The 24949-nt window shown below is 39.8% G+C and overlaps 1 protein-coding gene across 2 annotated transcripts in view; it reads left to right on the forward strand.

Annotated features, from left to right (window-relative positions):
• atrnl1b (attractin-like 1b) overlaps window positions 1-24949 on the forward strand; it is a 300343-nt gene that overhangs the window by 68673 nt on the left and 206721 nt on the right. For both annotated transcript variants that reach the window (XM_066693672.1, XM_066693673.1), the window contains exons 10-15: window positions 2464-2647; window positions 5332-5486; window positions 17598-17682; window positions 18570-18781; window positions 21036-21154; window positions 22628-22760. In XM_066693672.1, coding sequence (XP_066549769.1) covers window positions 2464-2647; window positions 5332-5486; window positions 17598-17682; window positions 18570-18781; window positions 21036-21154; window positions 22628-22760 — 888 coding nt within the window. The remainder of the gene's footprint in view (window positions 1-2463; window positions 2648-5331; window positions 5487-17597; window positions 17683-18569; window positions 18782-21035; window positions 21155-22627; window positions 22761-24949) is intronic.

The raw sequence follows: 24949 nt of genomic DNA on the forward strand, positions 1-24949 counted from the left end.
TTATTGTTTGGTTTACAGCATTTAATCATTTTTTCACTGTGTGTAAGTAGGTCACATGTGCTAATCAGTGTGGTTCATCGTGCTCGATAATGCTCTCCCCGTCATTCATTCACCTCACATGCGATTCATCTGGGTGGTGACCTCTCTGGCAGAACATCAGACGCCATTGGTTAACATTGATTATAAAATGTTGGAGCAATAAAAACCATAGCAACATCTGTGAGTTTGACTCCGCTTCAGCAGATGATATATTAGTTATAATTATGTATCATTCCCATAAAAAAAAAAAAACCTTATCTGTTTTATAAATGTGGAAGCGCCGTCAGTTTGCAGATGGCTCCCAACTCATGGTTTTATTATGATAGCTGCAAATGGTTGTGCTTTGAATTCGTCCATCTGCTTGTTTGAACAAGGCCGCGCTAGACCACAAGCTGGGAAGTCTGTCCTAACAGTATTTAAGATACTGAAGCTCTGTTTTCATGTAGGTTCTCCCTCAACGCATGTTTACCTAGGTCTTCAATAGCAGGAGGCTCGGAGAAGTCGCAGTAAAAGCGCTAACAATACATGGGAGCGTGAAATAAAGTGCATCAGAACAAGAGTGCTGAGCAGCCCAGGCTGCTGTATTACAGGTACAGTGTTAACAGATGCGTCTTGAGTAACCGCCAGAAGGGGGTCAAGGTCCTGACCTCAGTGGGAAGGTTGTTCCACCAATTAGGGGCGAGGGTGGAAAAGGAGCGGCTCTGGAGGTGATAAAATGTTAAAATGAGTCTCCTGGTGCAGAGAGGTCTGCAGGGAGTGTAAGGAGAGAGGAGTGTGTAGGTCGCTAGGTGCAGTCTGGTCGAGATAAGGGTAGGTAAGAGTCGGTCTTTATTATTGTATTTAATGGTAGGGCAACTTATGCTTTCAAAAGAGGATGGCTTTGAGGACTTTTCATGGTCCTTTGTGTCTTAGTTCATGAAAACCACAGATGTTTGTAGGCAGAACCTGACACCGGTCCCTGATTTCCTTCAAAGTAGTCAAGCTCGGAACTATTTCCACTTTTTTTGATTTGAGTGAGTTTTTCCACTAGATAGAAAATGTAAAATGCCACAATTCTCCTCTCAGTTCAGAATCCATTTACCTGTATTTATTTTGACGTTAGACATCCTTGTTAGATTGCTCACCATATTGGTCAAATTGCACTAAACTACTTCTTTATTTTTTATGTATTTATTCTCTCTGGGATTGTATTGATTTCTTAACTGGTAGAGAAAAAATAATAACAATGCCTTCCTTTTTATGGTTATTTCCCTTCCAAATGAATCCCACATCACTGGACATGCATGACAGGCTGTACTGCCCATTAAAGTGCAGTGATCCTTTAGCAGGGCTCTGCCAGCAGTCGGCTCCTTAGGCTTTGCCCAGGGGGAGAAGACTGCCCCCTACTGGTCCACCACCATTTGCACTGTCACCCCGAGACATACGAACATAAGAAAGTTTACAAACGAGAGGAGGCCACTCGAACCATCGTGCTCGTTTGGTGTCCATTAATAACCAAGTGATCCAAGGATCCTATCCGGTCTGACTTTAAATGTTCCCAAATATTCAGCTTCTACCACATCGCTGGGGAGTTTGTTCAGATTGTGACAACTCTCTGTGTAAAGAAGTGTCTCCTGTTTTCTATCTTGAATGCCTTGAAGCCCAATTTCCATTTGTGTCCCTGGGTGCGTGTGTCCCTTCTGATCTGGTCATCTTAGAGGGTGCCCATGCAATCGCTGACCTGGGCTGGCTTTGTGCAGTTTCTCAGCTGTGGAAAGACTGGGCTTCAGACTGGTATAACTGATGATAATAATAAGGAGAAGGCACATTCACTGCAGGTGCTTGCTAAACTGGTCACATAAGACTCTCTTCTGGGGTCATTTGCTAAAGGCGTCACCTGTGATGGCCAAGGCGGTGGTAGAACACTGTGATAAATGTAATCCAGGCAGAGCTGCAGAGTGTGCTTGAAACCAGGCGGAGAGCCCTACTGCGCCTTTTCCATTAATCATGAAGCGGTACCAGAGCTGAATAACAGCCCTTTTGAATGTAAAACTGCAGTTGTTCTTTGGTTTTCTGACTGGAGCCTTTAGTTCAGCAATATGCTTTCTTGAAAGTACAATTAGCAGCTTTGTTTGAGATGCAGGGCAGTGGTGGATCAAAAAAAATAAAAAAATGAATTTGTTCAGTTTGGGACCCAAAGAGAGGAAAAGCTACAAGTAACTAACCCACTTAAGGCAAAGGATGTGCAATATATAGCTTTATCCCTCTTTGAGAGAGAAACATCGTCACCATCCCTTGCAACACTTGTTGGAGGACTTCTAAAGCGACAGATCGAGTCCTTCCTGGTCTGTTCCTGGAAGATATTTAACCTCTCTAATCTATACTTTCCCAGACTATAATGTATTGATCTTCTTTGACATTTTTCTTTCCTTTCCCTCCCCTCAGGGACGAACACGTGGCTCGTGCCGGAGACTAAAGGAGCGATTGCCCAGGGCGGTTATGGCCACAGCAGTGTTTACGATGCCATGACGAAGTCGGTGTACGTGCACGGGGGCTATAAAGCACTACCTGCTAATAAGTACGGCCTGGTGGATGACCTTTATCGCTATGAAGTGCGGACGCGCACCTGGTGAGTTGGTCAACAGGGCTGTGGATTAATACACAGTCCAAATATGAGTACAGAAACTCAAGATGGTCAGGGACTGTTTCTGCGTCCCCAACGATTCTCCAGAAACTTCCAGCTGTTTCTTTGTTAAATAGTCTTTTTATCCCTAAATTATTTCAAAACACTAACGTATGTTTAAACATGAGAAAATCTGCATAGGCTGCAACCATGGGGAACCAGTATTATATTCCTTAAGCTCAGCAGGTCTTAACTTTAAGATATATATCCTCTGTAGACATGGAGAGAGAACATGTGACAATCATCGTTGTTGTTTTTGTTCCCAAATTATACTGTACCGTCTTGATCAACTTCTCTGAACTGTTTTCAATGTGGTGTTTTTAAGTGCAATTCCACAATGATGTTTAGTTTATTTTTAGTAGCCCTTTGATGTTGCAAATTAAAATGCAACTTGTCTAAACAGGCTTTAAAAAATAAATAAAACAAAGGCTTTTAGGTAGTCTTTCATACTCCGGCATTTCAATGGGAGAATAGCCGTTTACGATGACAGCATTCAACTAACGCCAGTGAAGTATCCATCTCGAAGGGGCATATTACTTTCCCATTTGGACACCCAATCAGACACATTCATGGCTGGCTATGTAGACAGTGGCTTTCAGGCATTTTTATGTCTGTACACACTTTCCCTAAAACAATCCTTGACAGTTCCTTTAGAGCTGGTGTCGTCTGTTGTGACCTGAATTGTTTTTGAGCACTTCTGCAGCCTAATGGCAAATTTACAGCAATTCTGTAGAGAATAAATGACTCGTTACTATAATATTTCTTAACCGACGACATTATCAAGGGGTTATATTACAATTGTTACACAATTGTTATACAATTACCCATTTATACAGGTAAAATAATATGTAGTGCTTGACACCCTTCATCAAAAGTCCTTCTTGCACCGTGGTAGACCAAGCTTATTGCTGTGTACCTATTTTTTTATGTAACTATTTGAGACCTAATCCGTATAATTGTGCTTTATAAAACTATTTGAGTTTTTCTGGCACAACACAAACATTTTAATACCCAGAATGAAGAGGGATAGGACTGCTGATATGGTATAGCTCCTTGGGCTAAATTGCACCCTACAGAACAGGTCTCATTGTTATATACACATACTAAGCCCAATCATGTTATAATGAGATTCCCTGCCTGTCAGTACCCTCTCCCTCTCAATGTTGCATCAGGCCCCTCCGTGTTGCCCAAGGCCAGGCTTACAGACCTGAATATGTTTGTCTGCTTTTGTGTTTAGTGAGAGGTGTGCTGCCAACTTATCAGTTTTATATGGCAGGGCTCAGTAAAATGGTTTTATTTAGCAAATAACGTTAACTCCACGATTGTTTTACAGCCTGCTACTGTGGAAGTCAGATGCAGGACCTTCCGATCAATATCAGAGCCGGGCATAAGGCTGCCACCATCTGCTTAATGACACTGTTAAATTAATGATCAATTAATCAGACAAGGTGACAGTGCTGGTGTTTGACTTCTGACAATAGCCAGGACTGTAAAAGCTGGGCACTGGTTGTCAAGATCTGCTGTCCATCCATGTCACAGGAACCTCAGTGACCTCTGCTGTGGCCACCTGTGATGCCTGTGTTACGGACACAGCCTGACCCCCCTGACTCCCACCCATTTGCACCGACAATTGATACGGGGGAAGAAATATCTCGTTTCCTCTGCAAGGCTTGTGCTTTCCCCAGTGATATACGGCTGTGAGAGACGCCTTTTCACATGTGCAGATATGAATAGCTTAAGAAATAATTGAAAATAAATGAAAATTGACCTGGAAGTGGTCAAATGGGAGGAACACAAAAGATTATGCACAATCATAATACAAAAATGAACAACATTTCTCATGCACTTTTTGCCATTCCACTTATACAAGTTTAATACAGTATTTAAACAAAGAGTTTGACTTTTTCATCCATAGACATCTTTGATATGGATTGATATTCTCATCCTAATAGATTTGATAGATTTATTTCATATACTGATATTCAATTTGTAGTTTTGTTTCAATACTCTGAAGGGTGGGTGATCAGGGAGGATCATTCAATTAAATCTACATTGCATTTACTACATGGTAACATGATGCGTATATAGCTGCAATTCTTTCAGTTATCATTTAATTTCTTTCGAATACCCAAGTTTAACATCTGATGAATGATGGACACGTTGCCGGTTTCTATTTTTATTCTTCTCTTGTCTTTTCTTCTTTTTGACTTTGCCAAGGCAGAGGGTTATTGAAGAAAGAGCGAGTTCTGAAGTAGCATCTTCTGAGGGTATAAAATTCAATTGGGGGAACTGAACCTCCGTCAGTCTTTGCCTCTCTGCAACTTTGTAAGCTTAGTTTAAAAATGAAAATAGCTGGGATGTGATTGAAAGCGCATCAAGAGGCTCCCTGCTTTATTCATATGTTTGCCTTTGCTCAGGCTAGAAAAGAAACCTTGATGTTCCCCCGAAGATGCTTTTGGCTTCTTTTTCCTTGCAACTTTTCAGACTCTGCTTTTTAAACTCGTGTCATCCGCTACCGATGTAAGGTAATTAAGGAAAAGGTCTGTGAGATAGGAGTGTATCCCTTAAACTGTAGAAAAGAAAGTTAATCTTTTCATACTTGAAGGTCCTTTTTTTTTCCCCCCCCACAGGACAATCTTAAAGGAAAGTGGGTTTGCACGGTATCTGCATTCAGCCGCCATCATTAGCGGGGCCGTGTTGGTCTTTGGGGGAAACACACACAACGACACGTCTCTGAGCAATGGAGCAAAATGCTTTTCTGCCGATTTCCTTGCTTATGATATAGGTATGTATTCTCACTTTCCTAACAACTTGTTTCTTGCAATTATGGGCAGACTGATGTGTTTTGAGCATTATGGGGGATTTGACTAACTTTAATGACTTGCAGTTTTCTTCCAATACAGTGCTGTGTATATTTTTCAAGCAATGTTTAAAAAGTATATATGTATATGGTCTTATATAGAATATACAAATACATCACATAGAAAAGGGAATTTATAAAATATATATTTTTTGTCTGTCTGGTATGCATTCGTTTTTAGTTTGGAAACCAAGCAATTTGAAGTCATTGAATGCATATTATTTAGTAATTAGTTTGAAATCAGTACATTGAATGAAATTAGTAGCCCATTAATAATTTTTTACTTTAGCGATTTTCAATGAACACAATCCCGTCTCTAAATGTGGAGACCCATATATTTGAATTTAGTTTTTACTGAAAGAATGCAAGAGAAAAAATGTCTGTATATAAACCCAATGCGAGCAGAATAGAGTTGCTTTTGGCTAAATAGATTTTTTATTTTGTGCGTGAGACGTCTGCTGCGAATACACAACCTTGACTTACTTTAGAAAGTAAAAGTCCTCGTGTGCCTGGCGTCTCCTTTCACTTTCTGAACTGTGGCTTTGGAAACAGGTGATCATGACACCAACAAATTGAAGAGCTTGACCCCCTGTTAACCCAGCAACCTCCCTGTGACCTCCTCTGGCAGAGATTGATGTTGGGTCTACTCTGTAAGAGTTGTCTCGGTGTGCTTGCAGTGCAGTGGGTGATCTCTGGTTCTTCCTAACGTTAACCCCGGTTTGCTTTAAACATGCATCTCTGGAGATAATCATACAGGTACATCCCCTTATTAATAATGAAGATCCCTGTGTAATGCTTTACATGTAGGAATCTAGAGAAGAAAAAAGGGCGATGCTTTGAAAGATTGAAAGATGTTTTTTTCTGCATGTAGTGGCATTTTGAAAGCCTTATCTTGATTTAATCTAGTATGTGCAAAATAATATTTATAGTTTTAATAAAGAAGGAATAAAGATTCACAGCCGAGAGATACCGATTCATTCTTCACAATCAAGGAAAATTATATTCTGTAATGTTTTTCGGTTTGGTGCATGTCATGTTTATTTTTTGTATGGAAGGCTAAATCCAGATGGTAATAGATTCTCCACTGTTTATTTTACATTGGGTAGAAAAGCATGATTCTGAATGTTCGTTGAAAAGGTCAGTAAGAGTATCAATGCTGTGTTGAGTGTGTAGCAATTAACAACAATTACCCTCTCTGTCTGGTTAAATGGTCTGTATGGTAATTTTGAGCTCATAAGCTATTTATCATTCTCGGGGGATGTGAACAGGCTTGGCACCCTTGTAATGACACTAGATTGTGGGTGCTGTGCTTATAAAGGCACACTGATCGCACACATGAACTCAGAAGATTTTACATGGAAAATCGCGTTATTTTACGCAGTCCGTTTTTGACCTTTTCAACCCAACTTAAAAATGGAGGGAATATAAAACACAACAACCGAATAGATCAGTGACTCGAAGAGATGAGACTGAAGGTGCAAAACGTAGCTTTTTCTTATTTATGTCTACTTTTCTGTCGAACGGTAACTGGATTTGTAGACGAGCTTCTGTCAATTTTGAATGACCCCTTATTTACAAAATGAATCTGTTCATTGAGTGCTTTTCCAGTCATTTCTTCTACTACACTTCTCCACTTTAAAAACATGAATATACACTCGGGGGGGGGGGGCTGGAATAAAAAAGAATCAATGAGGAATAATTTCCTTTAGAGTTGGTGACCCTTGCCTGCTTCAGAGCATCCATTCCTTCCCATGGGGATTGTAATAAATGCAAACTCTACTGCTGTGTGCAAATTTATGACGGCAGCTTCCAGATTTTCGGTTTGCCGAGTATATGAAACCAATCCCCTACAACTTAAACTGCTGTAAAACGGTCTGTATTATTGGTTCCAAACTTTCATTGTGCCACACATGCAATTAATGCATCCGAGAATGGGGGGAAGGATTAAGAAAGCAACATGTAGCCTCGATTGCTTTAATACAAAGGATGTTTTTGAAAGTTTGTGAAAGGTGCTTATTTGGCACTTCAGGGAAAGTGTTTCATAATTGCACAGGACATTTTGAGACAAAAACATTGACACAATATCCCCAAGAAGAGTGTACATAAGTGTAATTAAATCTCGGGGGAACTACCATACTAGTTATTTGAATTCAATGCCTCGTATAATTGATTTAAAATTATACCTTCATCTATCTGTTTGATAAACATGCGCCATGTGATCCAAGGCATCGCGGCATGGTTTGTGAATGGCAATTGCGGCAACGTTTTTAAGTCGGTATGAGAAGCAGCTGTACATGTTGATGGTACTTCGCAATCAACAAGGAGAACTACACCTCGATAGACCGTATTTGTACCTCTGATTATTAGTTGTTGGTCTAAAATAAACCAAAGTAAACAATGCTGTAATTAGCATAGCATAATAACTGTAATTGGAAGAGGCACTGTGTCAGTGTGACTGGGATTTGATGTATATCTTAATAGAATTGTAATTTGAATTATAAGGGAGTCCAAGTCTGTTGGATTGTGCTGAAGGAAAATTGCAGGCTGTGGACACACATGTGCGTTTGTTAGGCTGAATGTTATCAGGTCAGTGCAACTCTTGAATACTTTGGTTAAGACTCTTACCCCTCCCTCTTTTAATAGCATTTTTTCCCTCTGCTTCCATGTAGTAATGTTCTAGGGCCATTAATTGTCCATAAAAGCTGTTCAAATGAGACTGGAACAGATGGCCATTATTTGTTCATAGTTTTATATATAGATTTTTTTTAGTATTGATTTCGGTTTATTTTTTAACAAGGAAGAGGTTCAGCAACAACATCTACATCGAGGTTTAATGCAGTCTGGAGAAGGAGAAAGATACAGTGGGCTGTTGCCAGTGGAAGTCCGAAAGATGAGGAAAACATTGCAAACAGTCACACGTGATAAACACATTAATGTAAAACGTGTTCATTCCCCATGTGTTTTCAAATATGAGTCGGGTAGCATCAGCCCTTGTTTGTAAAGTTCCAGGTAGATATTAAAGAAATGTATATATGATCATCATCAGACTATGTTTATCTGTTCATCTTTGATCTGTTCTTCTTGCAGTGTGACCAGCCCATCGCCATTTTAACACTTTCACTCTTTCAACGATGTCACATTCTAGTTTGTTCTCCGATCCATTCCTTTATTTTTCTTTCTCTTATTATTCCAAGCATACATCCTTCCATGCTGCTTTGTGCCATCTGCAATCTCTAACATTTTTGCGTTTAGTGACTGGGTTTCAGAGCCTGTAATAATAAATCTGTAAATGTACAATATAGTAACCTGCCAATTCATCACACAACAATGCACAATAGTTAATGGCACCTTCCAGGGTAGCACTGGCTTTCTTGCTTTGACTGTCCTGTGCATTTTGCTGTCTTCAGCAGCCTTTCAGTAATTAATAGCAGTTGATGGAGAAGGCAATGGCACTCACACTAATTACTGTTCAGAAGTTAATACCTCTGCTGGCAGATTGTTGGCATTTGGCACAAAGCACAGTTGGCAGTAAGAGCCCTTTGATCCATTATATTTTGGAAGGATTGCACACCGTGTCTAAAAGCCCCTTTTATTATTTCACTGTTCAAGGAAATCTAGAGGAATATACATTTTGTATATAGACTGACTCCTTGTTAGCTGGGTCATTTGTTTTCTTCTACAGTTTTAAAGTACCCACTGCTACATATTCATTTTTTGTAAAGTTGTGTTTGGCTCTAAATAAAGCATGTTTTGATTTGCATTGATGGGAATGGGACAGAAGAAAATCGTGGGCATAGAAAATAATCAGAATCACAGAGCATGTGTGGTATTTGTGTTTATAGCTCTTGTGCTGTTCATCAATATTAAAGTAAAATAGTTGAATTTAAAACGCGCTGTTATTTAATGTTATTTACAACAGCACAGTTTCAATTGGTATTTCAGGATAATTCCAGCGGTTTCCATGTAATTAATGTCTTTTGCATATTATTTTTAATTAAATTAACTGTGGAACTGTTTTTGTGTTTAGTTCTGTTCCCCCCCACCCTGTGTAATAGCTGAACACAACGTTTGTTTTAGCTGTACTTATTCAAATCTGTTTTTAGTTTTTCTCTGTTAACCTTGGAGGGTATTCATTTATTAGCTTTTTGTGCTTGCTGCTGAAATTACATTTAGGTTCACACACAAGTCATTTTCATTTGTGTTAAATTCTTTTGCTCATACTTCTAATTAGATTCCACGAAAATAAACTATAATTAAAACTGTACAACTTGCTCTGAAAGCCGTTAATACCTTCATCTTTAATGAGAGATCTTTTGTATAATTGACAGATAAAGTAGCTCACAGCAGTTTCATAAGAAAATACTTTTCATTAAAGCCCGCATTAAAATGATTCGATTTATCTCTTGCTCATATTTGTTATTGTATCTTTTCTTGTTTCTCCTCCTTCATATTTTCTGCACACATTCTGTAAATGACATTGATTCTCATATCCTGAGAGGAAATTAAATGCTGCTTTGATTGTGATATACATCAGGTGCTGTCATATAGTTTTTGTTATGACTATTTTTCTTTAGATCTCCAGTTTCGGCGGGCCTTCGTAAGCTGTGCTCTAAACCTTTTGCAGTTATTAATTGTGTAAGCTCCAGGCCTCATCTCTTAACTTTTTGACAGGGTCTGTTTTTGATCAGCAGCAACTGTCCAGTGTGTTGTTAAGGATTTACTGTAACAGCGTTTGGGGCTCTGAAGGGAACGATTTGTCTTTTTACTCAAACGTCGCTGGTCTGGTTTCCTGCACTGGCTCTCTGTTTCAGCCTTCTGCAGGTCTCATTTCCAAGAGGTTTGAAGGCACGAAAAGGGCACAAAAGTGAAGACTTTACTCGATATCAAAGGAAGTCTCGGTGGACTTGTCTTGCACGTATGAAACAAAGGCAGACGCAGCTTCCAGCACATACAGCACATCATAAACATGAAGTGCTATTTGCACATCAGTGCCACATTAAGCTCATTTTGACTCCGTAGTACTATTTAGTACTGTTAGTCCTGTTTATTTGGTCCTTTTACTATTAATTGAACATTATTTTACACCAGGGCAGAAAAAAAAGCTTACTTTGACTGTCACTTTACTGGAATGACTATTTTGTCATCCAGAAGGATCAGCGCCTTGTAGCCTTCTAGTCAAGTCTGTCTCCCACAATCCTCTGCAGCTCAGACCTGTGCCAGCATCCAGTCCAGCCGGCCAACATTTGAAGGACAGCACAGTTATCACGCCATGTAAAAGCAGTGCCTGCAGTCTCACCTGGGAACTGCCTTGGCACTCGCATCCCACTGTGGTGCTGTGAAGATGGCTTTCAAAGATGACGTTTTCTGCCAAAAAATGTGCACAAGCAATTTGTAAATGAAGCTTTGCGGGTTGGCACTTTCCAAATGATGGCATTTTAATGAGCTGGACAATCAAACTGCAATATAGAAGCTATGGAAGATGAGTAGTAACAGCCCTGGGACATTGAATTAGAGCAGCTCTAACAGATTAAGATGTGTGTGTCCTTGCAGAGTAAGAGCCGGTGGGAGTGTGATGTTAACGGAAATCAGTGCATTTTTCTCTATAATAATTTGAATGAAACAAATAATCATAATAGATAGATATGTAGAGACTGTGAATGCAGCCACTTTAAATGTTATCAGCCTTAGCCTAACTGACTTCAGGTATCTTTTGATCTACTTTTTTTTTTATTGAACACAACTTTTTTTTTTTTCCTTTTTTTTTTCCTGGAGTTGAAGAAGTTTGAGTCAAGTTTTCTTCCTGACTTTGAAGCTGTAAGTCTTTAGATGTTTTTGTAATGATGATAAATATATAATTGTTAATATGTATAAATATGTACTGTGTTGGTGTTGGGCACTGGCTTTTTAAGATTGCTTTCTCTGTGTGGGTTTTACATCCGTTTTAGGTGAGAACTGTCAAGTTGCCGTTTTATCCTCTTTATACTACTTAAAAAGCATAGGAGAAATGGTGGAGTCTGCAGTCTGTTCTATATATACAGTATTAGTCCTCAAGAGAATATAACCGGCAGAATTAGCTATTGCTCCATCTGCCTTCTACGGCCTACACTCGACAGTCCTTAAAAGAGTTACTTCTGTCTGACTAATTTCTCACTGGGGCACTTCTCTCACTCTCCCTGCTGAAGTAACGGATTTACTTCGGTCAAAACGTGGTGGGGGGTGCTGACATTGGAGGTTATGTTTCAGCCAAAAGCGAAACTGATCCTATGACTCTGACACCTGCTGCCACTTCCCCGGCTCTGAGAAGGGGCAGCGTCACACATTGCTCCTTTCTGTCCCTAAGTATTGGGTGGTTTCTTCTTAAAGCAAATGTTTTTATTCAGTGCTGCTCTTTGCATTTTGTTGTTAGGATGAGGCTTTAGCCGTGTTAAAATCAGTGAGGAAAAATGTAACGCCTGCTGTGTAAATGATGCTTATTTATTTTATTCAATATCAGTCTCTTAAAGGAATGTTTACATATTAATATTAATATTTTGACATTTAAATAACTTGTGAGGTCCCCAGAAGCAACTTTAATTGTAATGTTATAATCATCAGATGAAGAAAACAAATTATTGTCATTAGAGCACTCCGCTTATATTCTGTAGTGAAACTGTGATTGTGGTTGAATTACAGGACTGTATGAATCCCCTAGAAACAGATATTTCAGTTGTTCAGAGTAGAGCAATTATCAATTTATGAAATATAATTATGCCGTGTTGGATTGGATTTGTTAGAGACCAGTATGACTGTAGAACTTTTTAAAGTTTCTTTTTAATTGTTTTTTGTATGATGGGGTAAAGCATGAGCAGATTTTAAACTTTGGAGGAGGCTTGACTTTTCAGATAATTTTTGGGTTTTGAACAGTTGTCAGATATGACGAGTCGACATTCAATCCCCATTGGAGAATTCTTCATCCTACATCCCAGCTATTAGTGTATAGCTCAGAAGAAGCAGTTTTTTTAATGTTTAAAAATGTAGAATATATATTACACACACACAGCAGCAATGATGCCATGGTTAGTTCCTGGGACCCTGGTTCGGTTCTGGCCTGTCTGCCCTTTGTCGAGTTTGCGTGTTCTCCATATGGCTGTGTGGGTTTTCTCAGGGCGCTGCAGTTTCCTTCCACATCCCAGAGACATGCTGCTTAGATTGGTTGACTAGTCTATATTGCACTGTGGTTGCGTAGGTGGGTGGTACTGGCCAACCCATCTGGCTAATGTGGTGAGTTATGCCTAATGATTCCCTATTGGTAGGCCTCATCCTATATATAAGGAAATGAATGGATCCGAGAAGCAAAAAAAAAAAAAAAAAGTGATAGTGAAAATGTAAACAATGTACAGCTGTATGTGTATGTAACACATTGATTCCTACTTCAAAGTGTCTTGACTGCAAGCTTTAAAGCAACATGAAAACTGTGTGAGGGTCTGAATACTATTAAGGCACTATATGTGATGGCTGTTTTTGTATGTGCTATAGCTCAATCCTTAAAGGCTTTGCACTACAAACCTCAACAAATGTACAGGTGGAAAATGAGGATTTCTCCATTTCTTTCACCCAGTTTAAATTCATAATCTCTGTCCTCAACTTAGAGGTCCGAGAGAGAACCAAAATGACACATGGTGAAAATACAATTCTTTGAGGGTGTCTCAGTACCTGTCCATTCCCTACTTCAGTACATGACGTTGGTACCCAGAACAGTTCCAAGGCTTTTAGGAAACTGCTGCGACAAAACTGCCTTGTCTCAAAGGGGCGTTCTGTTTTAAATCAGTAACATGCCTATCAATAGACTCTTCTTGTTCAGCCTTGTAAACAGATCTTGGACTTTACCAAGTGGGATGAATTAATGGGAAATACAGTAGTTGTGTTTTTGTTAGAAAAAATGAAGACAATGCAAGAGGTTTTTATGATTTTAAAATTATTGCAAAGAACTGTACACACACAATCTAATGTATAAAATTAAGCTTTGAGAGGACTTGATTGCCCTTTAGTCCTGGACAGTGAAGTCACTGGCTGATTTTGTCTGTATGCAAGTTGAGACATCCCCCTGCTTTCAGTGATTTCCTGCTCTGCTTCCAGCACCTCCACATTGCCCTCCAAGGTGCAAGGAAGCAGGAGCCAACGCCCTTTCCTCTCTCCTCATTCGTTGTGAGGCCCTCTGTTGGTGCCCTCTGAATTTGGGGATGACAGGCAGATCTTCCATTCCCTCATTTGGCATTTGGTCACCAGCTACACATTGTTTGTTTATTAGTTGCAGTTGTTGTAGTTTTGTGAGAAGCCAGGTCTTCAGTTGCTGCAGATGATGGCTTGTCACTGTGGACAGTGTCCTTGATTTATTTCAGTGAGGTTTTGTTGACAAGAGGCAGGCTCATCCACCGATCCCTGGGAGTGGTTACCACTGGCCCAGTATTGATTCAGGCCAGCTGGTGTTTGGTTGCCAGAAACTGAATCTTCAGTCAGTGCTGGTGTGGTTTTGCGGTCATGACAGGCTGGGTCGGCCTCAACTGGTGCACTCAAGGTTTGGTCACCGGATCCATTTTCTTGGAGAGCAGGCCTACCGCGAGGTGGGGTGAAGTGAGGAACAGAGGGGACGTAGGCATACTTAATGAACAACTCCTTGGGGTCATGAAAGGTGAAGGGAGGGGAGGGAACCCGCAGGTTGACGGGAGGGTCAAAGGGGTGAAAACGGGGGAAACTGGGTCCTATCTCCACTCTGGGGAGATTTGTAGTCTTTGTAAATGAGAAGGGAAACAGTGTTGTAAACAGGGATCCACCACTTCACAGTAAATGTCACCATTTAAATTATTCAAATTCTAAAATAAGTATGCTAAATTCCCCCCTGACATTTCCTGTATTTTACAGTTTTTACTTTTTTGTGTTTATGAATGTGTTCTGTTTACTTTTCTCAAATAATGTAATTAGTTTGATTGTGCTTTACATTGTCTATCATTGCTGCATGTATTTTTCTTTTTGTTTAAAATAGTTACATTTTAAACGAAGCATAATTCATGTGTATATTTGAGTAATTAATAAAGCCTATAGCCTGAATCACAAGTCTAAATCTAAGAAGACAAATTACATGTTGGACTATTTTCATATTAGTTTGTTTATAGTGGTACTAGCGCCCTTACCTGGTTTAATGAAGAAGTTCTGCTGTGACCGATCAAGACTTTCTTGAAGTTGCTGTCTATCACGGTCCATTTTTCAATTATAGTTTGTATGGTTAGAAATGAGTTGTTCTTCAAAGCTGAATGTGACGTCAATGGCAAATATTTTTCTGATCGTACATGAAGATTCTTCAGTTTCCATAGAGAGTTAAGTAAACGGAACGTCTACACTTGGAAAGTTCTACCTCGAGCATTGTACTTCTGTTGTAAGGATTCCATGTCATAATGGGAGTTTCCAGTACTTAACTGCTAATACCTTTATTGATTTATTTGTATATTTATTTGTGTATTTAGTGGAGATTTCTGTTGATTGTTGAAACATCATAATGAGATGTATATAACTATGGCATGCATTGTGATTGGAAAAGCAAATTAGCATGTTTTGTTACTTTGTTTATAGATATATAAAGACTAGATCTATAAGGACCTAAAGTGTATTAAACTTGGTAACCAGCCGTTCTCCATTTGTCTGTTGAAACACAAGTGTTAATTTTTTCCATCCATGTATATCAACACTACCTCCAAATCTTTATTTTGTTATTTCTTTAGCATTGGATGTGCTCTAATGTTTTAAAATATATTGTTGTAAATTTGTCTGACTTTTTAATCCTATTTGTAAACAAACACAAAACAAACGCACAAAGTTCATTACCAATTAAAATAAAACTGCACAACAGACACTTAACACAAGTTTACACCTAAGCCTCTGCTCATTAACACCACCTACATGTATTGATTGCTATACAGTCACTAAGGGCCAGTTAGTGTTCTAACGCTTGTGTAATTGGATTTAAGATTCCCAAGATACATATTTTGTAGGATGCAGTCTAATTGTACTGCCATTTGACCTCCATCTGTTTCCACCACCTGTTTAAAAATAAATAAAAATAAAAAAATAAACATTGTGGAATGTAAAGTAAATATTATTGCAGTAACATTTTCATTAATTTTTGTTAGAATGTCTGATGTAAACTCAAATCACTTTTAGTCACCCTGTAAACTAAACTAAAATATGAACTGAAGTGCAGTTTGGCTGATCTAAGCTGCTTGAGTTCCTCTATGCATTTAAATAACTAATTTAATAATTGAAGAGTTTTTGCATTGTATTTAAACCATAGTTCTAGATGTCTAGCATGTGTGTGTTGAACACACCAAAGTACTCCCTTAAAAAAACACAATTAAAAACGCATTATGGGCACGATGTCCAGCAGCGAATTTATAATAGCAGCTGCAGTGGATTTAAAATTTTATGATATTTCAAGCACTTAAGTCATAAAGGCATCCCTCTCGTCTGGACTGTTGCAGCAATTATTTGTTTATTACTCTTTCATGGCCGCAGTCGAATCCATAGTCTGTTCTGTTCTGTAAACACAATGCACACTAATCACCTCCCGCACTTTGCAGGCGACGTGGTGTTTGCAATTAATATCAATGTTGATAGTTGTAGTGCCGCTAAATGCTTTCGGTGTTTTGCTTTTATTTTAAGCACACTTTATCGGAGATGGGGTTTGGTTGTGTTCTTTTTTAAATTTGTATATATCATGCTGGCCTTATACAGGCCTCAGGGGTCTTATAGTACTATCTACTTTCTGTCTGTGTAATGCACCTTTTCCATAGTAATACATGTGCTGTCCATTTGACTTAAAAAGAAATTGAACCTTACCAATGGCTCAACAGACTATGGAAAAAGTTCATTCGGTGGGACTCGGTTGGCCAGTTCATTTTCATATCAGTCATTTCATATTGGTGGCATTTGATTTGTAGGCCATATAGTACTGGTTTAATCTGATTTCCTCAAAGACAAACTCAAAAGGTTGCGTCAAAGTGTTCTTGTAGTCACTGGGAGTTTGAGTGCACAACAAATATGTGTTGTGCAGGAAAAACAGCATCGGAAATGAGTTTTAGATTGTATTTCCTCTTTTATTTTTTTTTCCCTCTTTTTAATTTAAGGAGGGACTTTGAATTTCGAATTTGAATTAAATCCAAAACTGGAGTCGAACCTCTGATTTGCCATTTCTATTAATCAAGCAAGATATATTGCAGAGAGCCAACTGAATTAGTTGTAACCTTTTACCAGCAACCATATTAGACCGTTACTGCTTTCTCTATGGAGCTAGATAAATTAGCAAAGCTCCGGGACATTTTCAGACAGGCGGGGATTACAACTTTTGGTGAAAGGGCCGGCGTGGGGACTCCCGCTGGCCGCAACATATTCATCTGCTGTAGTCGCACAGTGTGCCATTTTCCAGTGGTATCGAGAAGGCGTGAAAAGATAAGGGAAAAGGCTATTGGTAACTTGTTTCTGTTCTCTTCTGAAAGGACCTGCCACTTTGACAAATAACATTAGCGACTCTGACATCGCTCAGCTCACGGCCCTGCTGCTACTGCGGATATCAAGGGAGCAGCTATTACCAGAGATGTCTAATAGGCATGGCCTCTCATAATGCATGTAAACTGAATTCCGAATTTGACTCGGCCAAAATACATATCCTTCTTCCTTGTCTGTGTTTAATGTGGATGTCAATTTTCTTAAAGCTGGCGAAGGTTTTTTTTATTTTTAAGTACATTGATACACCCAAAATAATGTGCGTATGTGGGAGGTGACAGGCTATAATTCCTCAACTTTTTGTCTTTTAAAATTGTTCTAGTATTAAGTGAGTAGCATCCGATTAATCACAGCTTGGGGAAGATAGTGTGGCTGTAATGAAGCTACAGTACCCAATGGTCATGTTTTTCACTAAAGCACTCACTTGTTCTGCAGGCCGTTCCATCTTGTTTATCTCTAACTTCTAATGAAATAACTGGACCTCCAATCCTTGCTTTCTCCTAACAGCTTGTGATGAATGGAAAGTTCTGCCCAAACCCAATTTGCACCGGGATGTTAACCGCTTTGGGCACTCAGCGGTCGTCAGTAATGGGTAAGTTTTTAAGCGTCTCTCCCTTCTCTTCTGTTGAGAGCGTTAATGTAGGGTCCTCTTGAGAAAGTAAATTGGCTAGAAACACTGCTACTCCATCCTCTCTAGAAGCTGTCAGCTGTGAATGTTTTTGCGTCACTTCCCAAGATCTGTCTTCTGTCCTAGTAACAACGATTTACTCTCGGGTCATGTCTTCTACGAGTTCATACATTTACATGTTTTTTTTTATCAGCAGTTTTATTGGAATGGTTAAGTGTAACAGGTTTTATGTATTTAATGTCACATTTCTTAGCAATAGTTTACCTTTACGACGAGTAGGAAGAACCCTTCATTGTGTTTATTGCGCCAGAGTCGATTTCTGATTAGGTGTTTCGGTGTGTGCAGAGTATCTGCCTTCTCGAGCTAAAGTCGAGGCCTGACATTTTGATGCCGTCACAAGTGTATTTAAGCAGAAAGATACAATTAAAGATAATTGGATTGACTGATGGGGGTGGTGCATGAAATATTCAGTGTGTACAGAGGCGCTAGAAAGGCATTGTGTAAAATTGATCAAGCTGTAAATGGATATTTCTATTTTCTTTATAGAGCCGCAGATGCATCTATCGTATTTAAATTATAAAGTTTCTTAATTAACAGTGGTGGTTTTTTGCTGCTCTGACAGTTATATCATATCATCCCATATCTTATTTATGCCTGTTTTTCCCTGATTTCCTGAGACCAATTGATATAAAAGGTCCTGATATTAGGTGACAGAAGTATCATAACCTAAATGTCAGTCATAAATGGATAGTAAGTCTGGATTTCAGAAGCTCATAAAAGCTCATTTTGTAATACTGCAAAAGGTAATACTGTTCTTGATTGGGGCTGACCACTGTTGTGTTCTCCCACAGGTCCATGTATGTTTTTGGGGGCTTCTCCAGCATTCTCCTGAACGACATTCTGGTCTACAAACCTCCCAACTGTGAGGCCTTCAAAGCAGAGGGCCCGTGTCTCGGGGCGGGACCAGGCATCCGCTGTCTGTGGAAGAAAGACCACTGCGCCTCCTGGGACCCCAGCCACATCAATGGCAGCATCCCCGATGCCCAGTGCCCCGACAAAACCAGTAAGTGACCATAAGGGGGGCGGTAACATTTTCTTCTAGATGCTCGTTGTACCTATTTGGTGGTTCACTTCCTAGGGGCTGACAGCCTGAGCATCAAGCTACGTTCCTGCTTTCCAAAAAGTGTCGGTCTTTTGGCCCCCCGAGGCAGGCGCAGCTGTAGATTTGAGCTTAAGTTAACACAACAAACGAGTGAAGTATCTCGGCACAAGACTTAAACATTTTGCAAATCAGCAAATCAGCTACAGGGCAAACAGCGTTAGATTATGAGATTTGCATAAAGCTCGATCTTTGACACAGACTGTGTGTAATAATTCCTGTACGATTCCAGGAATTATAAGCAAATTCAACTGTACTGAGACGTGCTCATTTATCTTTTACCTTGTTTGTTTGAATTTCGATTGCTAAATAGTGAAGGTTCACTTTTTTTTGTCCATAAGACTTGTTGTACTTAAAGCAACAATTACAGAAGTATAAAAAATTGCTGCATTATCAATTTTGTACGTGCCATTTACATAATCCTTTGTGTATGTTATTATTTTGTTTTTTTGTGCATGCACACCTCTAGGATATATTGTGTCCCAGTTAAACCATTTTTTCATTTTTTTTTCTCTTGTAAACCTAAGGGGCCACTTCCCTGTAGGATACAGAATTGCTGGCTGCTGAGATTTTAATGGCTACTGTCAAAAACTGCAGGGTTGCATACAAACAAAAGGAATGGTTGTGTGTTAAAAAAAAAAAGCATCTCTGAAGAGAATTGGGCCTTTTTTGTTTGTTTTTGTTTTACTTTGCTAATCATTGCGACTTGCATTATGAAGTACACTGTAATTCTGGAGCCATGAATCAGTTTAGAGAAGCTGGTTAATTATTAAATAGAAAGAACTCTGCAGGGGAACTTGAACACTTTAATTCTATGTAATGCCTGGCTTTGATGTTTGTTCATTAGAAGTAAATAGGGAAGAAATAGATTTAAACCACTGAATATTTTATAAAGCTTTTGTATGTTTAAAAGCAGAAAAGCTTTAAAATGAAGTCCCAGTTTGCTTGGGATTTAGAAAATGGAAATTGATTATAAAGGGAGTACTGAAAAAAAAAAAGTTGTACATTCAGAAATGCTTAGGTCTAGTTGGAGAACAGGCAGAAAAATGCTATCTGGAAAGCCACACTGAGAGTGGGAGTTGAATACCTCCAAATTCCAGTCGCGTTTGTGAATGCTGCTTTTCCCAAGCGTTGTTCAAAATATGTAACTGCACACATACGTGTTCAACAGGGGTGGAGGTGAGTCACAGGAATAGATTCCTCCACATTCATTAACCCACCAATAAAATGATTGACATGGGACTGCGGTCTCCCCTGTAGTCGATTGTGCCGACGTTAATGGAAGGCCTTTTGAAATGCATTTGGCTGCCGTCGAAAAAGGTCTTCAGCTGAAACAAACAAAAGAAACGGTGGTGAATTTTGACTTGTGCAAAATGAACCCTTTGTCATCGCTGCTTGGGATTGTGGGCTTAATAAAGGCATTTTAATATGTTTTTGGGAAAGTGCAGAACTCTTTTGTCCTCCCTTTGTGGCGTGTAGCAGTGTCTTTACCCCCGGAGAGAATATTAGTGTGTGCTAATATCCTTCAGTGAAAGGTCTTTTCAAGGGGTTTGAGATGGGGTCTGTTTGGTTTGGTGATCTCTTTTCAGCAGGTAAAATAGCAGTTGCCTTTTTTTTTTTTAATGCGGTTGGTTTAAAAAGCAAAAAAGGTCATAAAACTGTAATAGAAATGTGTGGCTTGAGTGGCTGTTGACAAGGCTGATTTTACCCACACAGGGCGTCCAATGTTTGATTGATTGAGTGAAAGGAATGAGGACGATCTCTGCTGAAAACGGCTGTTGAACTTGGGTGCAATTTGTGTTGTTGTTGTTGCATTTGCAGAGATAAATAATACTCTTGGCATTTGAGAGCACATTTTGATTTGTTTGACATCAAAGATAAGGAATGGAAATGTGAGCTGGGAAATAAAGATGTGGCCTGAGACCAGAGTGCAATTATGCCAACGCTGTACTGATATGTTGATGATGTGCCATATGCTGTGTTCTCGGGCCTTATGTTGGGCAGAGATAGGGTCACAGTCTGTTCACTTGGTAGCATTTCAGATTTCCAAAGGTATACATCTTTTCCTTGTTTGGTCCTCCGCCTCTCTCTCTCTCTCTCTCTCTCTCTCTCTCTTTTTTTATGATGGTTTTGTTTTCTTTTGTTTTTCCTCCCACAGCTGCTGCAGATGACAGATGTTACCGATACACTGACTGTGCCAGTTGTACCGCAAACACCAATGGGTGCCAGTGGTGCGAAGACAAGAAATGCATTTCGGCATCCAGCAACTGCACTGTGGTGAGTGCGAGGGTGTGGAGAAGGACCTCCGGGTCTTTTGCCAACAGAACGGCTCGTAATTCATCTGTTAACCAGCAATTAGACTCTCCTCCATGCTGCTCTGCTCTTTGCTCTAGGCCAGGCAGGTAGCCAGGGCAAGCTGCAGGAAATCTGCAAGCAATGATTTAGTCCCTGACCCTTGCTAGAGCTAGTTATCACAGACAGGGTAAGGAGCACTTTTTAATTTACTTTCAACCCTCCCAGTACCCCAGGGCCTACTTTGGCTCCTACATGTGTACATTTCTGCTACCTTGTCCCCCCCCCAGCCCACCGTCTCCGCTGGCTCCAAGACATTAAAAACTGTTTGGAACCTCTCTGGATTTACTGGGCTCAGTTCACAGAAAGGAGTCTTTAAAAAGGACTGAATCACATCTGCGCACTGTGGAAGCGTTGCCAGGGTTGGATCTCTGGCTGAAAATGTGTGTCTGTTCAAGTAGACTTGTAGTCATTCATTCTGCTTGGGGAAAGTTGCAAGGTTTTATACACGCTCCATTTGCTGAAATTGCAAGTCATGCTTTTATTTATTCTGTATTCTGAGTCAGTCCCCAGGCAAAATAATTGAGCTTCTTTTGATGGTAATTTGGATCATTCATGGTGCTCCCCCTATGACATTAAAATCAATAGATTGCAATCCTGAATTAAGACTAACATCCACTAAAGCAGTCTTTTTATTTTGATAATCTGTTATCTTAAGTGAAATTATCGTTCAGTATGCCTCCGATTTAGGCCTAATCTTGTCAACACAGCCTGGATAAAAGTGTTTTTCAAGTTATTACAACATATCTAAATTTCCTGTTTTCACACCTTTTAAATGACCCTTTTTTCACATTTTAGATGAACTGTTTTCTCATATTGTTCACCTCATAGATTAATCTAGTTGTGAACATTGAATGCGTTTGCCTAGTGAGCCAAGCAGGAATTTAGGAAGCCTTCATATTTGTTTGGATTCTTTTCTGACTGGGAATTGTCAGGTAAGGTTTGTTTATTTGCTAGCTCTTAGGAGGCTAACTCACCCACTGGAATTCATTAAGAACTGGAACATGGGCAAGCTTTATTTTCTCAGGTACCCTGTGATTAAAACTGAGTTTAATTAGTATTTTAATTACCTGCTTTGAAAACGGTTCCCATTGGATCTTCTGGCAGGTGGTCTGTATTCAGACCTGCAGGTCTATGTTTTTATCATCCTCACCAAACTGCTGTAGAATGGCTGTACTGGCACACAAAGCTTCCCTATAGAGCGTGAGCAGAGATGTGCTGAAGGCAGGAGAGGGGAGAGAAAGTTTTACGGGGGGAGGAACCATGCAGTGTTTTTATTCGGGACAGCCCACAGCAACAACCTCCTCCTCCTCAAGATTTTCCTTTAGGTGCGTTTCTGCACACCACTATGTCCAACATCTTGTATAACCTGCCCTTTTCCGCTTTCTTGTTTTGCAGTCTGTGAAGAATTACACAAAGTGCCACGTGAGGAACGAGCAGATCTGCAGCAAGCTGAGCAACTGCAAAGGCTGCTCTTTAAACCTGAACTGCCAGTGGGACCAGCAGCAGCAGGAGTGTCACGCTCTCCCCGGTAAGAGGGCCGCGCTGCGTCCGAACAATTGATGACTTTCCACACATCCTGGGGGGGGAGAGTCCTACATTTGCACGTTGTTCTGTATGCCGCTATATGATATAACATGGAACTAATTGGCTTAGAGGAAGTCAAATGAACTTCCATAGGCCAAATAGCAAGACACGAAGATACTCCCCCAGTGAAGCAGCTATTGGAAACCCTAGCTCATTAATGTAGTCATACTTACACTGTCTCCCCACAATCATTTTACACATTTGGTGCCTTTTATGTCACCCAGCTGCAGGTTTGCATTGACCTGAGTGATGTTGTCGTTGTCCTTTTTGTGTGTGAAATATTTTGCTAGGTAAGGTGTACAACTTTCGCAATGCTTTGTCAAATTCACTTAAAGTCCGATGCCAGCAATTTCACCCATTTCATTCGCCAGAAGAAATAATGTTGGTGTTTGATGCATTATTGAATGATCAAAGTAACTTCACTCATGGGCACCCCAGTATGTGATCTTTGAAGCTCTACAAAGAAGCCTGTCTACCAAAAAAACCTTATTTCAAAATACGAGCAGGAAGTAGGGCAATTATAATTGTTTTCTTGATATATATATATAGATATAGATATAGATATAGATATAGATATAGATAGATATAGTATATAGATTATAGATATAGATAGATATAGTATATACACCTCTGGAAAAAATTGAGACCACTGCAAATGATTCTTAAATCAGCAACTCTGCATGTATGGCAGCCATTCCATTCCAGTGTCTGTTGAATTCCAACACAGGCACCTCATTCTACTGATTAGGTGATCACCTGAACCAAATCTTATTTAACAAGGAAAAGTATAAAAACCACTGCTGTGGTCATCACTATCCTCCTGCAATAAGACCAGCTGGAAGGCAAAAACAGTGCTAGTAGTACCTCAAAAAATAACTATTGACCAGGCCAAAAGAGTTGAAAAGGAAAGTTTTGATTGAGGAAAAGAAGGGTTCAATTCTGGCTTTACTGGCAGAGGGATACAGTGAGTGTCAGGTTGCTTCCATCCTTAAAATTTCAAAGACGCCGGTTCATAAGAACAAGGTCAAGCAGCAGACATTGGGGACAACAAAGCTACAGACCGGCAGAGGGCCAACTCATTCGAATGTCACTCAACAACTGTAGGATGACATCAAGTATGCCTCAGATTTAGGCCTAATCTTGTCAGCACAGCCTGAAGAAAAGTATTTTTCAAGTTAATACAACATATCTAGATTATCATGGCAAACAGCAGCTGGGATGAGGTGCACGGGGAGGACGGTTCTCAACAGGCTCCAGGGGGCAGGGCTGAAGTTATACAAAGCTACAAATAAGCCCTTCATCAATGAGAAGCAAAGAAGAGCCAGGCTGAGGTTTGCAAAAGACCATAAGGATTGGACCGTAGAGGACTGAAGTAAGGTCATCTTCTCTGAGTCCAATTTTCAGCTTTACCAAACACCTGGTCATCTAATGGTTAGACGGAGACCTGGAGAGGCCTACAAGCCACAGTGTCTCGCACTCGCCAAATTTGGTGGGGGATCGGAGATGATCTGGGGGTCTTTGTGAAGGACGCATGAGCCAAGCCACGTACAAGGTTGTCCTGGAAGAAAACTTCCTTCTGCTCTGACAATGTTCCCCAACTCTGAGGATTGGTTTTTCCAGCAGGACAATGCTTTATGGCACACAGCCAGGTCAATCAAGGTGTGGATGGAGGACCACCAGATCAAGACCCTGTCATGGCCAGCCCAATCTCCAGACCTGAACCCCATTGAAAACCTCTGGAATCTGGTCAAGAGGAAGATGGATGTTCACAAGCCATCAAACAAAGCCAAGCTGCTTGAATGTTTGCGCCAGGAGTCACATATATTTGCCCAACATCAATGTGAAAGACTGGTGGAGAGCATGCCAAGACGCATGAAAGCTGTGATTGAAAATCAGGGTTATTCCACCAAATGTTGATTTCTGAACTCTTCCTAAGTTAAAACATTAGTTTTGTGTTAAAAAATTAATATGAACTTATTTTCTTTGCATTATTCGAGATCTGACAACACTGCATCGTTTTCGTGATTTTGACCAGTTGTCATTTTCTGCAAATAAATGCTCTAAATGACAATATTTATATTTGGAATTTGCGAGAAATGTTGTCAGTAGTTTATAGAATAAAAACAAAAATGT

The sequence above is a fragment of the Amia ocellicauda genome, chromosome 20 (assembly GCF_036373705.1).
Source record: "Amia ocellicauda isolate fAmiCal2 chromosome 20, fAmiCal2.hap1, whole genome shotgun sequence".
NCBI classification, from domain to species: domain Eukaryota; kingdom Metazoa; phylum Chordata; class Actinopteri; order Amiiformes; family Amiidae; genus Amia; species Amia ocellicauda.